A 23,570-nucleotide genomic window follows, 5' to 3' on the forward strand; every position below is an offset into this window, starting at 1 on the left:
ATTCCATCTCTGCACTTTTTCTTTCTTTGCTTCCCTTAACTATAAATATCTTGATAATCATCTCCACCTTTCTACCATCCCTTGCATAAAAAACTTCTATGCAGTTATGTTTATCTTGAGGGAATGGAATCAAGCCAGCTGATTAGCTGAATGTCTGCAGTTAAGGAAGCAAATGAGCAAATGACATGCAACTGAGAGGAGCAGGCCAGACCCACTTGTAATGTAACTTCGTGGAGCAAAGATTAACAATAACCTTTATCCAAATGATACGGGTAACACCTTAAGCAAAGTGAATTATGCGTGTGTGTATCCTCCTTGCCTTTGTGGAAGGGTGTTAAGCAGTTCCTGGTGTCAGAGAGGCAAAGGGCTATTTTGCAGGCCTTGCAGACAAACCTGGAGCCATGGGCATCCCCCTTCTTTGAACAGAACTTGTAAGTCTGCCTGTTGGGGACGAATGCTGGTGTGTGCTTGGCCTGGTCTGCCCTCTGTCCTTTCTTTGGCACTGATAGCTCCAGTTGTAGGTCAGGGGACCTCCTGGTTGCTCTCAGCCTCAAGGCCTTGGGTGTCTAATATGAACTATAATAAGAAAAATCCTTGAGTGAATGGTAGTCACAATAACTCACTCAAACATTGACCATACACAAACTAAGCGATATTGCAATTCTAAAAAATGGTCCTGCATTGCAAAACAGTTCCCTGAATGAATGGTAGTCGCACGTTATTTCACTCAGTTGTTGGTTATACAAATAAGACATTCAGGACTGTGACACTTTTCAAGCCTAACATGTAATGATTATTTGCTGTGGGGAGAAACAGCAACAAACTCACGTGGGCGTAGCATCCTAATCAGGAAAAGCAGCAGCAAAGCCTGAGCATGTATAGTGTGGATTACAGGAATGGATGACCAAGGGCTACATTAACGTTTCACTTATGTATGTAGCACCTTAATTTTCATTTCTGCTCATTTTCACTGTTACGAGCACTAAAATCCATCAATCATGATCACTAAACTCCACTTGCAAGAACCTACCTGCATTATGGAGATCATAACAACAGGGTTTGTTGGACTGATGACAACCCTTGTGGACTATTTTGTTCCTGGAACGTTGGTGCCGGTTCTTGGCTCTCACAGTTTTGCTGTTTGGAGATGCCAGTTCTTGGCTCCCACAGCTTTGTTGTTTGGAGATGACAGTTCTTGGCCCCTACAGCTTTGTTGTTTGGAGATGCTGGTTCTTGGCTCTCACAGCTTGTTGTTTGGAGACTGTAGGGGTTTTTAGTGAATATCAAACAGAGACAGAGGAGTCTGTGAGCATCTTGGAATGAACGAGTAGCACGACCTGATTCTAATTTTTTTTCTCCTTCTAAAACATCTGTTGCTATTGTTGATTTATGCACATACGAAACCAATTTTGATGCTTTGCTCAGTGTAACATTTAACTGTCCTGCTTCTTTGACGCCATCTTTCACAACCAGTTGCAATGTATGTGCAAAGCAGGAATTATGCTCAGCTGGTAAAACTTCCAACAGTTCAGCAGAATCAGTGCCACTACCATCCAAATCATCGAGATCCTCTTCTTCCTCATCAGTGTCATCATTTCCTTCTGAAACAGCATCAGGAAATTCTGGCAGAGAAAATGCAGTGATCATATTAGTAGCCTTGTCAGTTATGATGTTTGTAATTTTGAAGCCTATACCAAAATCCTTGATGATCTGCTCACACTCCTCCACGATACTGCAGGCAGTATGGCGTCTACGGAGGCACTTGCAAGCTAGCACTACATTTTCAAATGACCAGTTGATAATGTAATGAGCTGTGATTCCCAAGTATGATCTCATCTGATGGCTAGACCAGATGTCAAGTGTCAGACATAGGGTTTTTGCCCTCCCCAGATTTTTTTTTAACATTCCTTCACCTGTGAGAGTTTGTCTTGTAGCAATTTGTTGACTAATGGCCTGTCCACACTAGCGGGCATGCCCGACGGGCACCTCCAGCTGTTTATGTTTTCTCTTGCTTCTGAAGCAGTGTTACCAGACAATCGCATCGTTCTGGCTCCATACTCGGTCGGTCAGTATAGTGGAACGGGTTATGGGAACAGTGTTTGCCCGTCGAGCAGTGCCCGCTAGTGTGGACAGGGCTTAAGTGCTTGCTTGTAGGCATCTGATAACGAGGGTCAGCTGAATTGAGTAAGCCACTGAAATAAGGGCTTTCAACAACAGAAAATGGCACAAGATCGCACGCCACAAAGAGCACCAGTGCATCATCACGTTGCTTTTGCCGAGAATCATGTGGCCCATATTTCTTTGGGTCTGACACTGTAACGAAATCTTCCATGGTTGACTGGCTTGTTCCAGGAGACTCAGTAGTGTTCCCACGAGCACAGACTCCTCTCACAGGAAGCATTGTGTTTCCGCTGGAACAAAGAGAAAAATAAACATTAATATATAAGAACATCTACTTATAGCATGTGGAGGGTGGACCATAAATCAGGAAGGGGTTTGAGTATTTAATATCTCGTTTATCTTTTATTTGAAATTTGTGATATTTTGGTATGTTACAGAAAAATGATGTGAGCTTTACACATGCTCTTTTTAAGGGGTTTTCCATAACAGCCCTTACGTTTGGGGATCCAGTGATCTAATTTCTGTTATAATGTTATTATTAAGATCTGCAATTGAGTGAAGGCGAATTTAGCATATTTTTGCTAACAAGGAGAATAAATATCCATAAGATTGATTGCTATGTTTGAGATAAAAAAAAATGTCAGGTATTCGTGTAGTTCGTTATCAGCCATACAGTATATGCTCAAGATATAGGTAATTAGGAAATCATTACTTAATGTTAGCATGCAACAATGTCAGCAGTTTGTTAATGACACTTGAACAATACACGTTTGTCTTATGTAATACGTACCTCATTCAGTAATGTGTGGCGAATATACAAATAATAATTTATCGAAATTATCATCATTTTAATAAGATAAAAAAATCAAATGTGAAACGAACATGTTCTTTTTGATACGGAAAACAAATTGGTAACTAATAATAAAACCCATAAGCTATTTGCAATAGACTTAATATCCCACACAATCGTTAAGCAAGAAAGTATGAAAAACCCTTCAGAAAAACATTTGCTTCAACATGTTTATTACATCGTTGCCTGACGTCTAAACATGATATAATTAAGCATTTCTTATTCTGCATGATAATATTTTCATTCCTTCAATAGTTATTAATAAATGGAGATTTGGGAATAATTTACAAATACGCAGTGAATAATACTAGGCCGTAAGACACCCAAGATGTTTTAATGAAAAAATAGAAATTGTAATCGAAAACTTATCTCTCTCTCTCTCTCTCTCTCTCTCTCTCTCTCTCTCTCTCTCTCTCTCTAACATTAATTTCAGCTTTGATATAACCACAGTGTATGTAAATTACTGCTACGAAGTATATTAATATGCAAGGTATCAATATGTTATCAAGTTTACATTGGAAATGAACAAAAAAAACAAAAAACTGATGATGCTGATTTATTCAAAACATCCTATTTGGCAAGAATTTATGTCAGTGTTCGACGTAGCTATCTCCGTTTAAATATTGCATTACTGAACATTTTAAACAAAAATTTTAAGATAAAGTAAAAGAATTTGTTGTAACCTTTCAATTTGTTAATGAATGGTTGCGTAAATTAATCGGAGTGTTAACCAATGTTCAAAATCGCATCTGAAAACCAATTGCAGTTTGATATGAGAAACGATTGCGAGTTGGCATAGATTATGATGCTATTAGTGACCATTGCAATGCACGGCAATTAAAAAACAAAAGACAGTGATAAATAGTGCTTCCAAATGAATTTTTAGGGAAAACGGCATTAATTTGAAAGCTTCTGCAAATCAGTTCTTAATAACATTCTCATCCCTCTCTCTCTCTCTCTCTCTCTCTCTCTTCCGTTCCCATATCTCTAAGCAATTTCATAGCTCTCTCTCTCTCTCTCTCTCTCTCTCTCTTCCATTCCCTTGTCTCTAAGCAATTTCATAGCTCTCTCTCTCTCATCAACTTGACGCAAAACATTGTTGTTTTGAGTAACTGTTCAAGGTCACAGGCTATCGATTGGGTAATTGCTTTCCTGATAGTTTGCTGACTATACTATTTTGAAGTTATAATAGTAGTAAGCTGACAACAAGTTGAACGTTTTATTTCTCTTTCCGTGTATTCTATGTGATCCTTTTAACTTGGAATTTTATTACAAAATTAAACAAATGGGTAAGAAATACTGCCCTCTGTAACGAGAGGTCCTTGGGTCTATGGATTCATACGGATGATTGTTATTTTTAGGTTTATATTTATAATTTACTTTTAACTGAATAATTTTCGTAAAAGATATTTTTATATTTTCATCACGTTTATTGTTTAACATTTTGTTGCCTCGTTGTTAAAGGGAACTATGGGCCTGCTATATCGACGTGAAATAAGTATATATATATATATATATATATATATATATATATATATATATATATATATATATATATATATATATATATATATATATATACTGTATATATTATGCGATAACTTTGCCATTGCCCCACAACCACAACATGTCAAATTTAAGAAACTCAGCTTACCTTCATATGTTTGTGAAGACTGGATGTAACCTTTCTGGAGCATGGTACCCCGCAAGCACACTTCTTGCAGATTGCCTTGAACGTGCCACAGGTATCCTCTGGCAACTCGAAGTGGCTCCATATGCCCGAGTCCTCAGGTGATGCCATAACGACACTAACACAGCTATGAATTGATGGCTACTGAAAGACTGAACACTGTACAGAACTGATCATGACACTACCGCAGCTATGAAATGATGGCTACTGAAAGACTGAACACTACAGAACTGATCGTGTTGCCTGCAGACACAGACACGAAGAGAACAGGTTGTCGCAAGTTCGTTCTCGAATTGATTGCACGAAAATCGACTGATATTCTGTTGATGCACTACATTAGATGTTAAATTATTTGAATTAAACTTGGTATATCTTTATTACCGACATACATGATTCATTACAACAAAAAATCCACGTATTATCGTCTAGTTATTGTCGCTAATAGTGCAGGTTTTGTTATACGATTAGTTATGCAATGCAGCCTACTAAGTATGTAATGTACTTAAAAAAGGTACTTAAAAGTACTTGATTTTTCAAGTACTTTTTGGCCAAGTACAAGTACATTGAAATTTAAAATCTCAAGTACAAGTACAAGTACTCAAAAAATTCGCACTTGAGGCCAAGTACTTGTGCTTGGACCCATGCCTGATTTAAAACGTGTAACGGGAGGAAAACCTCTCAGTTGCACTATGAAATAATTGTTAGGAGAGGCTCGATAGCAAGATGGAAGAAAGATAATATGAACGGAGGTACAGTAAAAGGAATGAAAGGGGTTGCAGCTATGGACCAAAAGGACCCTGCAAAGAACCTTCAGTAATGCCTACGGTTTAGGCGGCTTTCGGTTTTATCCGCTTTTCTAAGCCGAGAGTTTAATTCTGGCCGTCAGCCTACAGTGAAAGGAGCGAATGAGTGAATGAAATGTGGTGTAGAAGAACAGGGCAGACCCACTTGTAAGGTTTATTGATAGAAAAATGGTTCATAAGCAACTACGCAATACGTAGGACTAAAACAACCAACCGCCTCATATTAGCGTCATCTGTTTATGCCGTTCATTTTCTCAGGAAATTAAATCGTAAGATACTTAATAAACTTTGATAAATATTTCCTTCTATCGGTCTATTTCGTTATATTCTATTCCTTATATTGTTGTTGCTTGTGTTGGGCAAAGCTGGCATGATGCCAGCGTAGTTTTTTTTCTATTTATTTATTTTTATTCTGCCTTGCGACCGGTGCAAAAATCTCACCGCATCTCGAGTCCAGCATTCTTCTTCTTCTCCTTTGTTAGTAACATTGTATCACAACTCGACTTTTTCAAGATTCCTTCTACTATACATCAACCAAAAGCATGTATAACGTGAAAAATGTGGCTAACAAACAACTAACTCATCGAGTACACACACGCGCTCACACATAAATATACACATGATCGTACACGAACACACATACACACACACATCGCATACCGACAGACTCCTACACTAACACCGTCAGACCAGAGGTGTGATTATAGTCTCGATGAGGTTGCTACGAACTTTCAAAACTCTTGGAGATATATTTCGATCAGCGGCATTTCTCTCTATGAAAATAAACTTGAATATGAGTAAAAACATCCGGAAAAAGAGAAAACACTTCCCAGTGTCCAAACTGCGACACTGGGGGCCCATCAGAATGTTGGGTAAAACGTGCAACGTGATGAAGATCCTTCAACTTAATATTAGACCAACAGAGTATAAAGGGGACAGACGAAGGAAGCAAGGGAATATTTGCAAGAAGAAGAAGAAGAAGAAGAAGAAGAAGAAGAAGAAGAAGAACAGGCTCTACCCCCTCCGGGTGTTCGTCCCTCCCTAACCCCTACGACCTCCCCCTTCCAACAAGGGAGTTCCACGCCCCTCATCCACCACCATCCCAGGGATGGCTATCTGATTGACGTTGGAAAAGGGGAAGAGAGAGAGAGAGAGAGAGAGAGAGAGAATAGCGATTGTTAAGAGGGGTGAAAGAGAGAGAGAGAGAGAGAGAGAGAGAGAGGCCACATTGGAAGGGGACGGGAAGGGTTGTCGAAGGGAGATGGTCGGGGTGGAGGGGAGGAGATGGACGGGGAGAAGGGGGGAGGAGGGACGGGGGGATGGGGGGGGAGGGGGAGAAATTGCTCCCAGCTGCAGAAGAAGTGTACAGCGTTGCCACGTCTGGGTCCCACAGCGGCAACGCCCTCCCCACACATGATAATGAAGCTGTGCGTGTGTGTGTGTGTCTGTGTATATGTGTGTGTGTGCCACGTCTATCTCTCCTTCTCCTCGTCAGGGCGGCGTTGCCAAACTCTCTCTCTCTCTCTCTCTCTCTCTCTCTCTCCTTCCAGTAGCGACAGACGAAGGCAGACGGCTGCGAGCCAATATGACCCTTATGGTATTTGTGAACTCGTATGATTTGCATGACAATGGCGTCAGGAGCTGGTGGCATGCATTCCGTGCTGCTGGTAGCCATATATATATATATATATATATATATATATATATATATATATATATATATATATATATATATATATATATATATATATATAAAATCTGTGTAAAAGAACTAAATCGAGACTCAGGAACAAGCTGATGTCACACACATGACGTACGGGCGAATACATTCGGTTTTACATCCTGGGCACGTTAACGTGTATGCCCACAGCATACACCATTCATAATAGCAACTCCGGCCCTCATCATATGGCTTGATATATTTGGAATTTAGCCAATAACGAGGAAATGAAACGATCACGTCACCCTTTACTTTTTTTTTTTTTCCTGTAAATCATGACTTTCTGGAGACATCAGGGATGTGGGACAGCTCGCCTAATGCATTTTTGGAGCCTTCTGATTTCCAAACGTTTAAGCGAGGAGCAAAATGCATTCCAGTTCTCCGCTGATGACGTCTCCTGAATTCCGGTGTATCTTTTATTCTCTATTCCCTGATGTTCGTTTGTTTATCACCTTTTCCTTTAACTTATCTACTTCCCATTCGAGACCTCTTGAGTTTATAATGAAAGTCTGATTCTGTCCATAATGGTTCACGGATATATCAGTTGAAAGGAGAAAGAAAAATAGAAGATTGTTAAGAGAACGGGACTTGCAACGCGGATAAGAAAGACTGCGAAATAAAATAAGAGAAAAACAGAAATTATGATTTTTTTTGTCATTGCCACTCACACGGGGAAAGTCCAAATATAAAGAGTATTTGAATAATAATACATTTATCAGTGGTTTGCCTTCGAGTAGCTTAATATTAAAGATAAAATTATTTCTAATAAAATCATTATATATTTATATATATATATATATATATATATATATATATAATATATATATATATATATACCATATATATGTGTATATATTTACAATATATATATATACTTATATATATATATATATATATAATATATAATTGTATATTAATTGTATTAGAAATAATTTTGTGTTATATTAAGCTACTAGAAGGCAAACCACTGATAAATGTATTATTATTCAAATACTCTTCTATATCTTGACTTTTTTATATATATATACTGTATGTATATATATATATATATATATATATATATATATATATATATATATATATATATATATATATATATATATATATATTATATATATATATATATATATATATATATATATATATATATATATACATATACACACACAGTAAGTAAAGTTAAGGCTACCACCTAAAAAAATAATTTCACACTAGGTAAAATAAAAAGTTGGAAATCGGGTACTCACATGGAACTTGGTACTTGGTGGTATCCCCCTGGCACTTGACTACTTCCTTGAGGCGTTTAGGGACACTCAAGACCAGGTCCTGGAGGGTTTCCAAGGGCAGCTTCCCCCACACCTGCCGAATGGCTGCCTCCAGCTGAGGGAGAGAGGAGGTCGGATACTGATTCAGCTGCTTCTTGATTATGGCCCAGAGAGTTTCCATGGGGTTCAAATCGGGGCTATTCCCCGGCCAGTCCTTGAAATATGGCACAGAACAGTCTGCAAGCCAGCACTTGACGCTTTTGGCGGTGTGGCACGGTGCCCCATCCTGCATAAGAAATTCAGCACCACTTTTTTCAAAACTTGGCTCTAACACATCGTTGAGGAGCTCGTAGTAGTTGTCCTGGTTCATCACTTGGTTCTTAGGAAGAACCACTAACTCCCCCACACCCCCATACGAAAAGGAGGCCCAGACCAAAAGACTGGGGGTGTGTTTTACGGTATTTACCATGGACTGGGGGAGGTGAGGGTCCGACCCGGACGGCCAGTATACGTGCTTTGCGCTACTACCAGTCACAAAAAAAGTAGCCTCATCTGTCCAGAGCACTTTCTTCCACTCCTCTTCACCCCACACTAAATATTTCTTGGCGAACTTAACACGCTGGAGCTTCTGGGCATCAGACAGAAGCGGCTTCTTCCGGGCCTTGTAGCTGCGTAGCAGCAAATTGTCATGGATGCGCTGCTGTACCGTCCTCAAAGAGACCTTCCCGAGCAGCTGAGGGTTTATTTTCTTCACTTCTCGGGCTGTAAGGGAAGGATCAGACTTCAGATTGCAATGAATCACCTTTAACGTCCTCGGAGATATTATCCGAGGGCGGCCAGACTTCGGCTTTGGGACAGGGGTAGACGTACTGCCACCCTCCTGATATCGCTGCACCCATCGCTGCACAGTACGAACACCCAGTCCTTTCTGGGCTGCAATATCCTTACTGCTGATGCCGGCTACGTGCAGGTCTATTATAGAGGAAATCACATCAGGTCCCACAACACTACGAGACATGGCTCAGCATAAAAAAAAGCACAAACGCCATGAATGGTAGGCCACAATTAGGGGTCTCACGTGGAGCAATATTATTTGTACCCGATCAGCAGCAAAGCCTTGAGGCAGCTGACACTGTGGTATTGGTTTAGAGGAGTGCTGCCATATCGTACGGTGCTGCCAGACATCCGCCTTAACAATTCTCTTACTCATAGCGATTTTAAGGGATACTGTCAAAAAGTGCTAAAAGTCAAGGCACCACCTTGAATCTGTCCATAAGGGTTTTCAGATATATCAAATGAAAGGAGAAAGAAATAAAGAAAAAAAAAGGGTGTTAAGAGAACGGCATAACACGGATAAGAAAGATTGCGAAATAAAATAGAGAAAAACAGAAAAGATGATTTCTTTGTCATTGCAACTCACACGGGAGAAGTCCAAGATACAGAAGACCATTTGAATAATATACTTTTATCAATAATTTGCCTTCTAGTAGCTTTAAATAACACAAAATTATTACTATTAAATCATTATATATTTATATATATACATTATATATACATACACACATACATATATATATATATATATATATCCCTAAGTTTCGTTTCGATATTTTTCGGAAAATATGCACCCTTGTGACGTCACAAAGACTATGAATCATTTGCCTATGGAATTCCGATGCATAACCAGCAGTGTCGTCCTAATTACTGAACCTATTGCTGCCAAATTTCGTAGAGAGAGAGAGAGAGAGTAGAGAGAGAGAGAGAGAGAGAGAGAGAGAGAGAGAGAGAGAGACCTATATATAATTTCTGATGAGCCTCTAATAAATATATAAATAAATAAATATACACAAATCTATACACACACACACACACACACACACACACACACACACACATACACATTATATATATATATATATATATATATATATATATATATATATATATATATATATATATATATATATATATATGTACATGTTCTGGTCACTACGTGAATGGTGATCACCAAGTTAATCCAATATCGGCCGGCATAAGAGCGCAGGTCATGGGCTGGTAGCCTCTCCGCGGAAATAATAATAATAATAATAATAATAATAATAATAATAATAATAATAATAATAATTCATTTAAATACCATTAAAAACAAATTCATTTTTCAAGTAAACTGTGAAATAAATATTAGTATTACCGCCTCTCGTGGAGAGAGAGAGAGAGAGAGAGAGAGAGAGAGAGAGAGAGAGAGAGAGAGAGAGAGAGAGAGAGAGAATTTCCGAAGGTCGATTGATTGAAAGGAGATCTATAAGAAGCCCGAGAAGCATGGGGATAGGGGGATGTGTCCCTGGGGAGTGGGGCCGGGGAGAGGGAGAGATGTTTGCTTGGTTGGCTGGGGTGGGTCTTTTGGGAGGGATGGGGTATGGTGGAGGAGGTAGGGATGGGTGGGGGTGGCATGACAGGGGCCATTGACTCACGCAAATGCTTCTCTCCCTCTCTCTCTCTTTATGCCACATAATCCCCCCTCCCTCCCCCTTCCCCTCTACTCCCACAGGGCACTCATCAAACCCCCCCCCTCCCCAGTAAGTCTTCATCCATCTTACACTTCTATAATTGAATACACCTTGTTTTCGCATAACCCCCCCCCCCCACCTTGCCTCCCTCCCTCTTCCTGTCATCCTCCTTCCCCTCTCTCCCCCCGTTCTTCCTTTCCTCCTCCTCCTCTCCCCCATCCCGGGACTCGTTCTTCCCCCATTCACTAAACCTTCGTCCGTGGCCTTCAAAAGCCTTGTTATACACCGCATCCCTTCCCCCCCCCCTCTCTTCACTTATCTTCTGTGTTCTCTTCCCATTTCGTTCTTTGCTTCCTACTGTCTCTTCTTCTTCTTCTTCTTCTTCTCCTTCTTCCATAGGAATACCTCAAAAGCTGAGTATATATTACTTACGCATGTCCAACAACTAACCTTGTAATGCAATACCGAAGTATGATACTTCTTCTATAACCACGAACATTTACATTAAAAAACAAACTACTTATTTCAAAAGGCAGAAAAGTTAAGATATTTCAAACTGCATATTTTTAATCCCCATTCTTGCCATTTTTTGAATAGTGGCGAGAGCTTAGATTTCTCTATTTTCTACGTACAAATAAAGTTCACCAGAGCTCTATGGACAAGAATAGACTTTGACCGACACTGAGTAAAATTAAGTGAAATATTTTTTACCCTAAATAAATTATAATCATTCTTGCGCCAAATTACGTTAAATTTACTTTACGCTGAACGCTGCACTACTACGGAAGGCTAACACGCGTAATGCAATTGCAAATCTTTCGTGAATGGAAATTTATTTACGAAAACCGTCTAGTTTTTTACGTCAAATCTCTTCAGAGAAAACAGGACGACCTTAGCTTCTATATGGGTAACTTGTCACTTGTAACTGATATTTTTTTTATTTTCCCATTTTAATTGTTTGTGGAATTTGAGTAATAGCCATAATATAGTAATAATATCAATAATTACATATATATGTGATGTCTTTCTCAATGAATAAGAAACCTGTAAAATACGTCTAACGACATCTGCTACTTCTCTACGATGATTTAATGGCATTCTTCAAGAACAGGTTCTGCTTAGTGGATTTTCATTTTTTTGGAGGGGTGGGGTGGGTAGGAAATGTACACAGGGGCTCTCCAAAGGGCCCCATAGACGACACGACCGCCTGATCAGGCCGTCTGAAGCGGAAGTGAGCCTCAGTGCCTGCGTCGTTCCCATCCGACCAAAAGTGGGCGGAGTCCGTCGGCCTCTCCGAGCTGCTCGCAACCCGCCGGTCGCTCGCTCGCAGCTCGCCGGGTTCGAGCGGCGTCCGTTCTAGTTCAGGTGGCCCGAAGCCTCCGTCGCACCGGGATTTGCTCGTTCAGTTCCACCCAGACGCTCGAGGGGAGACAGACATGACGGCCACGTCGGCAGATAAGCAATATTGGGAGGAGTTTATCGAACTTTACAGACAGCATCCTTGCCTGTGGAAGATGAAGAGCAAGGATTATTCGGACAAAGGAAAGCGCAACAAGGCTTACAACGTGTTGGCTGAAAAGTTGCGGGAGCGGGACGCGACGGCCACTCGAGTGACCGTGGCCAAGAAGATAAACAACCTCAGGAGTTGCTTCCGGAAGGAGATCAAGAAAGTCGAAGCCTCGGTGAGGTCGGGGGCTTCGGCGGATGACCTGTACGCCCCGGCGCTGTGGTACTACGACTTGCTGCTGTTTTTGAAGGACCAAGAAACACCGGGGTCGTCCACGTCCAGCATAAATGATGAGGTTAGTGATATGGGTTGTTTGGTATTTTAAGGCACAGTCGGCATCGTCGAGATCGTGTCAGGCAGTCTCCCCATCATCACTTATAAAACGATCCACTCTCTCTTCTTCTTCATCCTTTCATACGAATCCATAAAAGGTGCGTTTATTTTACTTATGAACTACACTAGAGGTCATTAGTGGATGCAAATGGTCTTTAAAATTGAACAGGCCGCGACCAATATGTATATATATATTATATATATGCATGTGTATGTATATATATATATACATATATGTGCTTGTGTGTACACACACCACAGACATACATATATGTATTATATAATATATATATGATTATAATCACTTTTGTATGTGATTCATTTATCTCACATTACCACAACTGAAAATGGTAATGTGAGAGATATATATATATATATATATATATATATATATATATATATATATATATATATATATATATATATATATGTATATGTGTGTGTGTGTGTGTGTGTGTGTGTGTGTGTGTGTGTGTATAGTGTGGGTGTGTAGGCATATTAAAATGTACAAAAAAAGTATATTCTTAGAAAGCAATCCGTAGTCAGGTAATAATAATAATAATAATAATAATAATATAATAATAATAATAATAATAATAATAAAATGGAATATGATCCACATACCGCACGAACAAATACATGTGCCTAACAAACAATTTTGGCTATCGGTGACTTAGACCTTCAGGAAGGAAAGCGAAGGCACGGCCTCCTTCTTCAGCAGCCTCTTGTTCTTGGCACTCTCAATCTGGAGCAGCCGAGCCTTCATGTCGTCAATGTAATCCTCCTTCGTGAAATGTGCGGAGCAGACGACGGCGTTCTGAGGGTTGAACTCGTCAGCGCGACCGCAGGCTCGAATCCAAAGACCTCTGGCCGCCTCGCCCTTCGGGAACGTAAAGTACCTCACGCTCGAACCCCTGGTGCTCGACTTTCTGTTGAAACAGCCGAAAACTGCGCAGTTATCCGGCATTGTTATTGTTATATCGAATAATGGCCGGAATCGACGCTCCGCGTCACGGAGATACAACCGGAAAACTGAGGAGGCTGAACGAACTTGGAGCGTGCAGGCTATATGCTATCATATTGACCTTGAGGCCATATAAGAGAACCATCGGCTCGTGTGACGTCACAGCGACCGCGAAGGGATCGCCCGACCTCCTCCGTCAGGAGAGATCTGGCGACGGTTGGGGGTTCTTCTGCGCGCCACGGGAGTGACGGCGTCCCGGATGGCGCTTGGCTTTGGCTTCAGTTTGCATGACCCGGTTGATTCGCTTCGTAAAAAGATTAGTGTTCGCTTTGCTCATCTTTTTTTCTGTGTGCAGAGTGTTGCTTTGATTATCATTTACGAAAATGGTTCATTTTCTTCGTTTATCACGAATATTTATGCGTTTACATAAGACTGTGTGCAATGGTTCCCACGATGATCAAAGTTGCTCACTGTGCTAGTCCAGTGGTAGGGGAGGGCTGGGGTTATCCCACCAGGGAGAGCCTCACTCCCCCCACCTCACTTCCCAAGAACCCATTACAATATCCTCGGCTATAAGCAATTCTAATATTATGTATACTGTATATATATACGACTCGTGACATTTATTGAAAGAGAATATTTAATATCGCATTATCTCCGGGAAGTTACGACTGGCTGGTGTCGAAGCCTATTGTGACGTCAAACTAATAGACCGACCATATCTCATAACTCAAAATCACTAACTAAATATGGCCGATTTTATCAGATTTAATTCTTCGCGTGCTTATTTTGGAGGGCCAGGAAGTCCCTGGTCCTATGTAGCCCTGCAAAGGGCAAATTAGCATTGTGACGTTCCGTAGCAGATGATTTATTTCTCTCTCTCTCTCTCTCTCTCTCTCTCTCTCTCTCTCTCTATATATATATATATATATATGTATATATATATATATATATATATATATATATATGTATATATATATATATATATATATATATATATATATATATATATATATATGTATATACGCATACATACACACACATGAATATATAATATATATACATGATACAAACCTGTACGCATTTGCGTGTGTACATATAATTCATCCATAAAACAGCAACGAAAGAAAGATAAGCTTATATCCCCTAAAATTAATTTCATATCTTGCTACAAGAAGTAAGATGGCCCAAGCGAAACGTGGTCGGGAGGTAAGTTGGTACTAAGCAAGATCTTGGTCCGGCGGCCGTAAGGCAGAGAGAGCTCAGGAGGATCTGCCACTGCCGTAATTTTAGCCTCAGGCCCACTTCGGGCGGCCTGATGAGGACCATACGTCCGCCTTTAACCTAACAGCAACTCTCGGCGGGGGGGAATATCACGACAATATGACAGCCACGTCGACTGACAAGGAGTTTTGGACGGCGTTCATCGAGCTGTACAGGAAACAAGAGTAGCACTACCTTTGGCTTGTTATCTAAGAGTCGCCCACTCCGAGGTGCTAGTACTAAACTATTAATCCTGGTACTAAATGTAAAGTAGACGGCCGCATGAAGATATCATTTACTTATATAACTTGTCGACTACACAATATACAAATGGGTGTACATAATACTTTGATTCCCGAGGGGTTAGTACTAAACACGGCGTCCCAGGGAGCTTCCGCCATGTTTAGTACTAGCACGTAGAAGAAGATCCGGTGCCGCTGCCGAGTAGGATGCATACGTTCCTACTTTATGGTACTACGACCTGCTGTATTTGACCAAGGGCTAAGAGATGTCTGCTAAGTCCTCTTTTCCTCATGGAGATGAGGCAAGTTGAACATGTTTGTCCCGTAAGTGATTTATTGAGTAATACTGAATTGAGGTTAAACCCGTTTTCTGCGAGGTCATTTAAACACTTAGGATATTAAGCTGCATTCAGAGGAGTCAGTTGCATAGTAAATGAGAGAGAGAGAGAGAGAGAGAGAGAGAACAGATCCTATCACGTACTCTGCACCTCTCTCTCTCTCTCTCTCTCTCTCTCTCTCTCTCTCTCTCTCTCTCTCTCTCTCTCTATATATATATATATATATATATATATATATATATTGTACAGTAACACTGCTCACTGTTACTATACTTATATATGTGTATATATATGCATAAAACTATATTACTATTTAAGCTAAAACTGTGATATATATATATATATATATATATATATATATATATATATATATATATATATATATATATATATATATATATATGTATATATGTGTGTGTGTGTGTGTGTGTGTGTGTGTGTACATACATGAACATGTAAACATTTGCGTGTGCACATAGCATGCAAAAAGAACAAGCAATTCATATTTAATTTGATTTTGCAAGAGAAATCAAAGAGCAAACGTGGTCGGTGTTGGGGAGGGGATTGAATGGGGGGGGGTGATCCCCATGCTGGGGTATGGAGTGAGGGAGGGGGAGGTTTGGGGGGGCAGAGTGAGAGTATCAGTCCCCACACTAATCAATACTCGGCTTCCACGAAAGGAGAGAGAGAGAGAGAGAGAGAGAGAGAGAGAGAGAGAGAGAGAGAGAGAGAGAGACTGCAAACGTGCCTTTAAACACTGAGTTTTACACCAAAATTATTATTTTGATCAGGAAAATAGAGTTTTATATGAAATACCAAGAAAAATATTTAAAATAGGAAGATCCAGATTTGAAAATATTTCACGAGCGAATTGAAAATGAATAATAAGACTATCATTGTTCTTGTTAAGAACGCAAAAATAAAAAAAATAAAAAAACACGTGAATATGGAAGGAAATCTGAACACATATGATTTGTTGAGATAATAAGGGTTGCCATAGTTATTCCAGATAATGCTATATTTGCCAAAGTCAATCAAAGATTACGACGAGTGAAATAGACCAATATCCATTCTTTCCGAGCAGGCTTGAAAAAAAAAAAAAAATTAGTCCTATGCCATTCCCTTGATGATTTATTTTTCGTGTATCTTTGAAAAAATATGCAAATGAGCCTCATTTGCATAATAGATGCTTTATACAGGTAGCTCAAAAACCGACTTGCTATAGCGGATAACTGTGGACATCTGCGTCATGGGGAAAAATGAAGATTGGACACGTAAGCCATATTACACCGTCAAGGCCAAAGTCTAAGCGCAGGTGGTGACGTCACCTAGCCTGAGTGTCCTAAATTATAGCAAAACGGAGTGATTAATGGAGGACTTTTATTTTTATGTTATTTTGTCCACTTCTCTGTCACACTATTTAACTTTATTAATTTCAAGTATATCATTCGTATTTAAAGAAAAGATAATATATATAGTATGATTAAAATATGTACGTAATGTTTCTGTCTGTTCTTGTTATAGTTTAAAGTTATTATTGGTGAGGAGTAGCCAGTTTACGCTGTACTCTGTAAGTAAATTACTGTGTAATGTTATAAATGACTGCGTAATATTATTATTAATATTATTATTATTATTATCAGACTTAAGTAATTACTTAGTAATTTATAAGAAGTTACTGCAGTAAATGAGTAGAAATGAGAGAGAGAAATGAACAAAGCATCGTGCGCATTATAATGTAATTTGGCATTTAATTAGATAATAATTAAGCTTGTATCCTCATGTCCGTTTTTGTAGATTTTCCAGCTTACCTTCTGCAGTGGAATAATTAGCAGAAAGTGATGAAATAACACCGAGTATAATGTGTATGTGGGGATTATGTTAAATAAGAGTATAGTGAAACTTTGACATCTTTTATCATAAAATTAGCAGCAAACTCTTATAATGTTCATAAGTGAAGAATTCAGTCAGGTTTAAAGTCGAGTAGGACAGGGATTGAAGGCAGGTAGATTGACATAAAATTATGAAGAGTTATTATACTCACTACAGAAAAACATAAACACAAATCTATCCACATGAATACCATTATACAGTGCAGTGACCTACACATTCTGTTTCTAATTTCAGACCAACAGTTTTGCAATTATTCCAGTTAAACGGGGATGCAGCAGTATGAGGAATTAGGAATGTCGAGTAATCAGAGTAAGGTTTGGCAAAAATAAGCGTGAAACTAATGAAGAATATTCTGATTTGGAGAAGATGACTGATGAGATAGAATAACTGTAGAAAAAGAGATGAAAATACAGCAATTGGGTATAAGTGGACAAACTGTAATTGAAAATTATTGTGGTGTAATATTCTTATTAGCACTTGAGCATACTCTCTCTCTCTCTCTCTCTCTCTCTCTCTCTCTCTCTCTCTCTCTCTCTCTCTCTCTCTCTCTCTCTTTATGAATTGAATAAAACCGTTCTACATCATCTTCCACCTTTCTCCTCTATATCGGTAGTTATCCAAAACTAGGTTACTGTTGGTACTATTTAGCTACTATTGTCCCATTCCGACTAATACTTGTTCGAACACTGATGAAAGTAAACATGAAAAAAATATCAGTGTGACTGACATACACTAGTCTTAATTTTTCTTTTAACAACTGAGTATTATGACACTTACTTAATGTAGGATCAGTGGCTGTGTCCTGAGTTGCTGGTTGAAGTAGCTCAATATCCTCAAAAGCACTATCTGAAATATGACAGTTAAAAGTTGTATACATTTATATTGATGCCGTACTCCTCGTTTGCTACAGAGATTTTTCAGAAACATACTTCGATGAGTCAGCCATGTAGGCCTAGCTTATAATCCATTTTAACAATCGAAGGAGGATTATATATATTAATATATGTAATATGTATATACTTAGATATATGTACATATATATTCTCTTTGGTTTCCTCCGATTGTTAAAATTTTAAGTATATAAACACTGCTGGTAAAAACCCGATAACTCGTTTTTTTATATCCCACAATGTGTATACAGGAATGTTTAAAGGAACCTTCTTAAGCTTTGTCCTTGAAATTCCTATGAGTCCTTCGTTTAGTATCGGCAAAATACTTATACTCAAATTTAGATTTCGAGTTACTGTGTCATTGTTAGGCTCACTTAGATTCAGGGGCTCACCTTTAGAAGCTGGAAGATGGAGTGTTGGTACCGTGTTAGCTTTCAGCGTTCTCATTTTCTTGGGGATCGGCAGATCGAGGAGTTCATACTTCAAATGTCTTTTGTAGTCGTTCTCGTGAAAGTGCCGGCTGCACACCCTTGCAAAAGCAGGATTTAAACTTTCTCTGTTGCAAAATGTGGCCCACCTTTCCCTCAGAGACTCGTCTCGTGGGAAACTGTGAAAAATGGTTCCATCTTTGTTATCATAACTGGATGTGCAGCCACTAACAGCACAATTGCTAGGCATGTTTGATTGTCGCAGCCACAGTGCTGCGCACAACACCGGCTCGTTGCTGCCAGACTGACTCGGTTCCATGTAACGGACCCAACATTTTGCGGGCTAGATGACGTCATTGCGCGGCTCGTGCTGCTTTTTGGCAGCAAGCGAACAGACTTATCTTTTATTATACTTCGGGCTAGATGACGTCGTTGCGCGGCTCGTGCTGCTTTTTGGCAGCAAGTGAACAGACTCATCTTTTATTAGACTTTGGTCAAGGCTATATTGACGCAATCTCGATCAATACTGATCACATGACGGTTCGCCCTGAAAACGTTTCCGATACTGTCAATATTCACTGACTGGCGGGGGCTAATATTGTCAATATTGGTCCGCTGATCGAGAACATCGCGCAATATTCTAACCAGGTGACGTAACATCGGTCTAACTAGCTAGCTGGGTCTAGCTTAGCTGCTTTTGATTTTTCCAGTGTTTAATTGCTTCCACTTCTATGCCTTTTTCAGTTGTAGTTCATATTTTTACTATTTATGTCTCAAGTGTCCGAATAATACGTCTGGAATTTTGTATAACCAGATAGTTAGGTATAGTTACTTTTGATTGTGAAGAGTGGGTTAATTTTCATTGCTTTTATGATTATTCCAGTATTTAGTTGTTTCTACGTCCATTCCTTCGTCTGTTATAGTGCATATTTTTTCTCTTTATGTCCCACGTGTCCGAACAATACGTCTTAAATTGTCTGACGGCCAAACACGGCAAGTTTGGAGACCCGTCCTTTTGAACGGTCCCGTAACCTGACATCGCCTTTTTAAACTCTAGTTTGTTGTAACAATTTTTTTTCTAATTGCTCCCATACACGTCTGACCCGCCTGTCTTTTTCGTGTTCTTTATTAATCTTTAAAGATATTTCATCCTCAAATGCGCGGATATCTTAGCAAAAAAAAAAAAAAGTTATCACTTTCGTAAGGTGTATACAATTTTACCCAATCAATGCATTCGGTCCGTGAATCAGCCTGACTCTATAATTCATTATTTTAGTTCCTTTTTTGGTTCCTGGAATTAATTTGGGTATTTATATATATATATATATATATATATATATATATATATATATGTATGTGTGTGTGTGTGTGTGTGTATATATATGAGAGTTTATTCTTCTATTACTCCCACACCATTTTTTTACCTGTTTTTATTCACAAGATTCTCTTGGTTTATTGATAAGGTTAACTCCCTCGCATATGCTCTTAGCCATTTTCATGTTCACTATTGGACTCACATGAGTTATTCAACAGTTGTTTCCAACATTCAGTTCATCACCCACTAGTGCATTCCATTGCCCAACAACAACAGCATGATGTTCAGCCTAAACTTGCAACTCACTTGATGCAATCTTTGTACATTTTTAATTTATTCACGACAAAATAAGTCTTTTTCCTTTTTAGTCAAAATTAGAAAAAGGAAGATGTGTACGAATGCCAACGTGGGAGGGAAGAGAGAGAAAATGAGCAAGATAGAATATTTTAAAGCTTTTGCTGATGAAAGTTTAATTGGTGTAGTATACATTCGAAATGGCTGGCTTTTCTCGCTTTACTGAGCACAGGATTCTGTGCGGTAGGATAGTATCACCGTTAAAGCTTTTCATGTAATTTATTTAATATTTCCCTGAAGGTTACTTTGCCCCAATTTTGCCAGACATGTTAATAAATGTGTGAGAATTTCAACCATTCACAAGAAAACTGTGATGTGTCAAGTTAATGTGCCTCTGAAAATTCTTCCATCTCCAGGATGACCTGACCCCTGCGGGCAAGGAGGGTACGTCCCATGACCCAAGTACGACCACAACTCTGCCCCGTAGTCAAGAGAGGGTGCCAGAGAAATTGAACGAACGAGCCGCTGCAGACTATGGCAGCGACAAAGTTCCCATGCCAAAGAGGCACAAATCATCTGCAGAAACGTGCCATACTCATCCCTGTCAGCCGGCTTGCCAGCAACAGCGCTGCTGCCTGCACGGAGAGTCTCCCCTCGTCCAGTCCTCCACAGAAGTCAGAGATGAGTTCAACAGTAAGTTTCTAATTCTCGGTCATTTTAACCTGGTTTTGTATCTTTTCAGGTTCTTTCCCTCTGTTCTATTTGCTAAATCGTCTGTCTCCTAAAAGTGTTTGTTGTGCTTCAATCAGTTTCCCCACCCATTCTACTCCCTCTAGTCCTTTTTACACCAGTAACAATTCTAAACTCCTTCAATAATCACAGTCTTCTCTACGTCAAAACTGTTTTTTTTAAATTACTCCATGCCTTTTCACTGTACTATCACAGTTAGCAATACCAGCGTGGCCTGAAATGCATAACAAAGTCTGACAAACTGTCCTAAAATTATCAGTGGGTGTTTATATGTGTGGAATACGTATTTTAATATTCCTTCATTCTTAGTTCGCAGTAACTAAGCATTTGTAACTTCTCTTGCATTTCATTTTCTGCCCGACAGTCTTCGCAGACTACGTAGCGAGCGAGCTGAGGACTGTGACAGACAGGAAGGCTCTGGCCCTGGCGAAACACAACATCAACACCATCCTCTTTGAAGCAACGACTGGGCTGTACAGCAAACATAATTCTAACGGTGACTAGGGACCAGGATGGAGACATCTGAGTGATTCAGCTGATAATGTAAGTTGGAATGGACGAGAACCGTGAGTCAAATGGGACTAGGGACCAGGATAGAGAAAGCTGAGTAACTCGGCTAGTAATGTAAGTTGGAATGGACGAGAACCGCGAGTCAAATGGGACTAGGGAACAGGATAGAGAAAGGTGAGTGACTCAGCAAGTAAATGTGAGTTGTAATGGACAACATCCTTGAGTCAAATGGGAAAAATGACTGGGACAAAGATAACTGAGTACTAGGCTAACGTAAGTTGGAAAGTGCAACAACCGTGAGTCAACTGGTACTAGGAACCAGTACCAGGAGTGAAACCTGATAGGAAGTGTGAACTGAGATGCAAAAGATCGCACAAGAAGCAAAAGAAGAAGAAACAAAGAACAGTGTTGCAATTCACGCCAGTACGGGCCTGGTGTGTGCCTCTGGAGTCAAACCAACCTACGGAGACAAGCTTCTCCTTGAGACCAACCAGTGCTTTGTATACAATTGTACAGAGAACTTATATCATATTGTATTTTTGTATTTTTTGATATTGGTTACCCTACGGCCTATGAATTTGTAGAATTAATGTAAGATTATTGTATCTTTCAACAAAAATGGGTGCAGTGACCTTGAAGATGAAATAAAATATAAAATTTTGTTTATTTACAAATTTATTTAATTTAATTCCATACCCAAAGTAGAAAAAATATACTTACAAAACAATTATTAAAATAGGAGTAAACACTGATACGTTACAAGTTACAAAAATAATTTTTTTTTAGATTTGCTTTAAAAGAAACTAAAAGGTTTAAAAAAATTAAATAAACGAGTAGTTCATTGAATACGATTATTAGCAGAATAATCACTTACGACCCATCCAAAACATTCTCTTGTCCGGATCTAATATTTTACCAAACAGAAAATGTAGAACGTAAAAGACATTGTACAATGTAAAACATTCAGCAGAGGACGATGTCAGGTACCGAATATTCTAAAAAGACGACGCCAGAACATCATCACAGCCAATAATTCAGGGAATTATGACTTAGATATAAGAGAATCGTGTTCGCTTTTTGTAAGAGGAATAAAAATATATACATATTTTGAAATGAACGAGACTCCTTGTAAAATGATATTTGTCCAAGATATGAACTTTTGGAATTATAAAAAAAAAGGTTGAGAAAAAGGAAGGTTTTGTCCATTTATTAATTTGTACACATACACAGCACTGTAACCACTTTGCACATACACATCGCTGTAACCACTTTGCACATACACAGCATTTTGTACCCACCCTTTAAAAAAGCAATATATTCATACATACACTATCACATACCCTCACATACACTTCAGTATGTCCACATATGAACAGTATAAACACATACACGCAAAAAATGCATATATCCACACAATGCAGTTTATCATCACACATAGACCGATATATCCTCCCTCTCTCTCTCTCTCTCTCTCTCTCTCTCTCAGCAAGTTCAAATAGGAAAATTGTAACATTGGAAAAATCACTTCCTCTTTGTCAAGAGAGAGAGAGAGAGAAAATTTATATTCCACAACAAACAGAAATCTAACATCGACATTATCTCTCTCTCTCAGCAAGTTCAAATAGGAAAATTGTAAAATTGGAAAAATCACTTCCTCTTTGTCAAGAGGGAGAGAATTTATATTCCACAACAAACAGAAATCTAACATCGTCATCAACATTCACACCCAACGTACAAATAAATTTATAACATTCGCAACCGACGCCAAACGTTAGTCTCAACACTGAATTCCAAACATCACTCCGTTTTGAGTTCTTTGTTCTAAGGAATTAGAGAGAAAAAAAGTGCTTTTCGAATGCTAACAAAATGTCCCATTTCAACTCTAAA

The 23,570-nt window shown here is 39.1% G+C and overlaps 2 protein-coding genes across 6 annotated transcripts in view; one reads left to right on the plus strand and one right to left on the minus strand.

The window, feature by feature from the left end:
* The window catches only part of LOC136833254 (platelet binding protein GspB-like), a 214,499-nt gene extending 195,384 nt beyond the window's left edge, over positions 1-19,115 (minus strand). For 3 of the 5 annotated variants that reach the window (XM_067095166.1, XM_067095165.1, XM_067095157.1), the window contains exons 1-2: positions 18,779-19,115; positions 18,274-18,342 (exon numbers count right to left, since the gene is read on the minus strand). In XM_067095166.1, coding sequence (XP_066951267.1) covers positions 18,274-18,342; positions 18,779-19,064 — 355 coding nt within the window. In that variant the 5' untranslated portion in view covers positions 19,065-19,115. Of the gene's footprint in view, positions 1-8,431; positions 9,524-18,273; positions 18,343-18,778 lie in introns of those variants that run through there. The other 2 variants (XM_067095154.1, XM_067095156.1) reach the window with 2 other exon arrangements.
* Positions 12,283-22,357, plus strand: LOC136833257 (uncharacterized). Its single transcript, XM_067095169.1, has 3 exons — positions 12,283-12,758; positions 20,840-21,116; positions 21,538-22,357. Exons 1-3 carry the CDS (start codon positions 12,393-12,395, stop codon positions 21,675-21,677), a joined length of 783 nt encoding a protein of 260 aa, XP_066951270.1. The 5' UTR covers positions 12,283-12,392; the 3' UTR covers positions 21,678-22,357.
* The last annotated feature ends 1,213 nt before the right edge of the window (positions 22,358-23,570 follow it).

The sequence above is a fragment of the Macrobrachium rosenbergii genome, chromosome 51 (genome assembly GCF_040412425.1).
Source record: "Macrobrachium rosenbergii isolate ZJJX-2024 chromosome 51, ASM4041242v1, whole genome shotgun sequence".
Taxonomy (NCBI): domain Eukaryota; kingdom Metazoa; phylum Arthropoda; class Malacostraca; order Decapoda; family Palaemonidae; genus Macrobrachium; species Macrobrachium rosenbergii.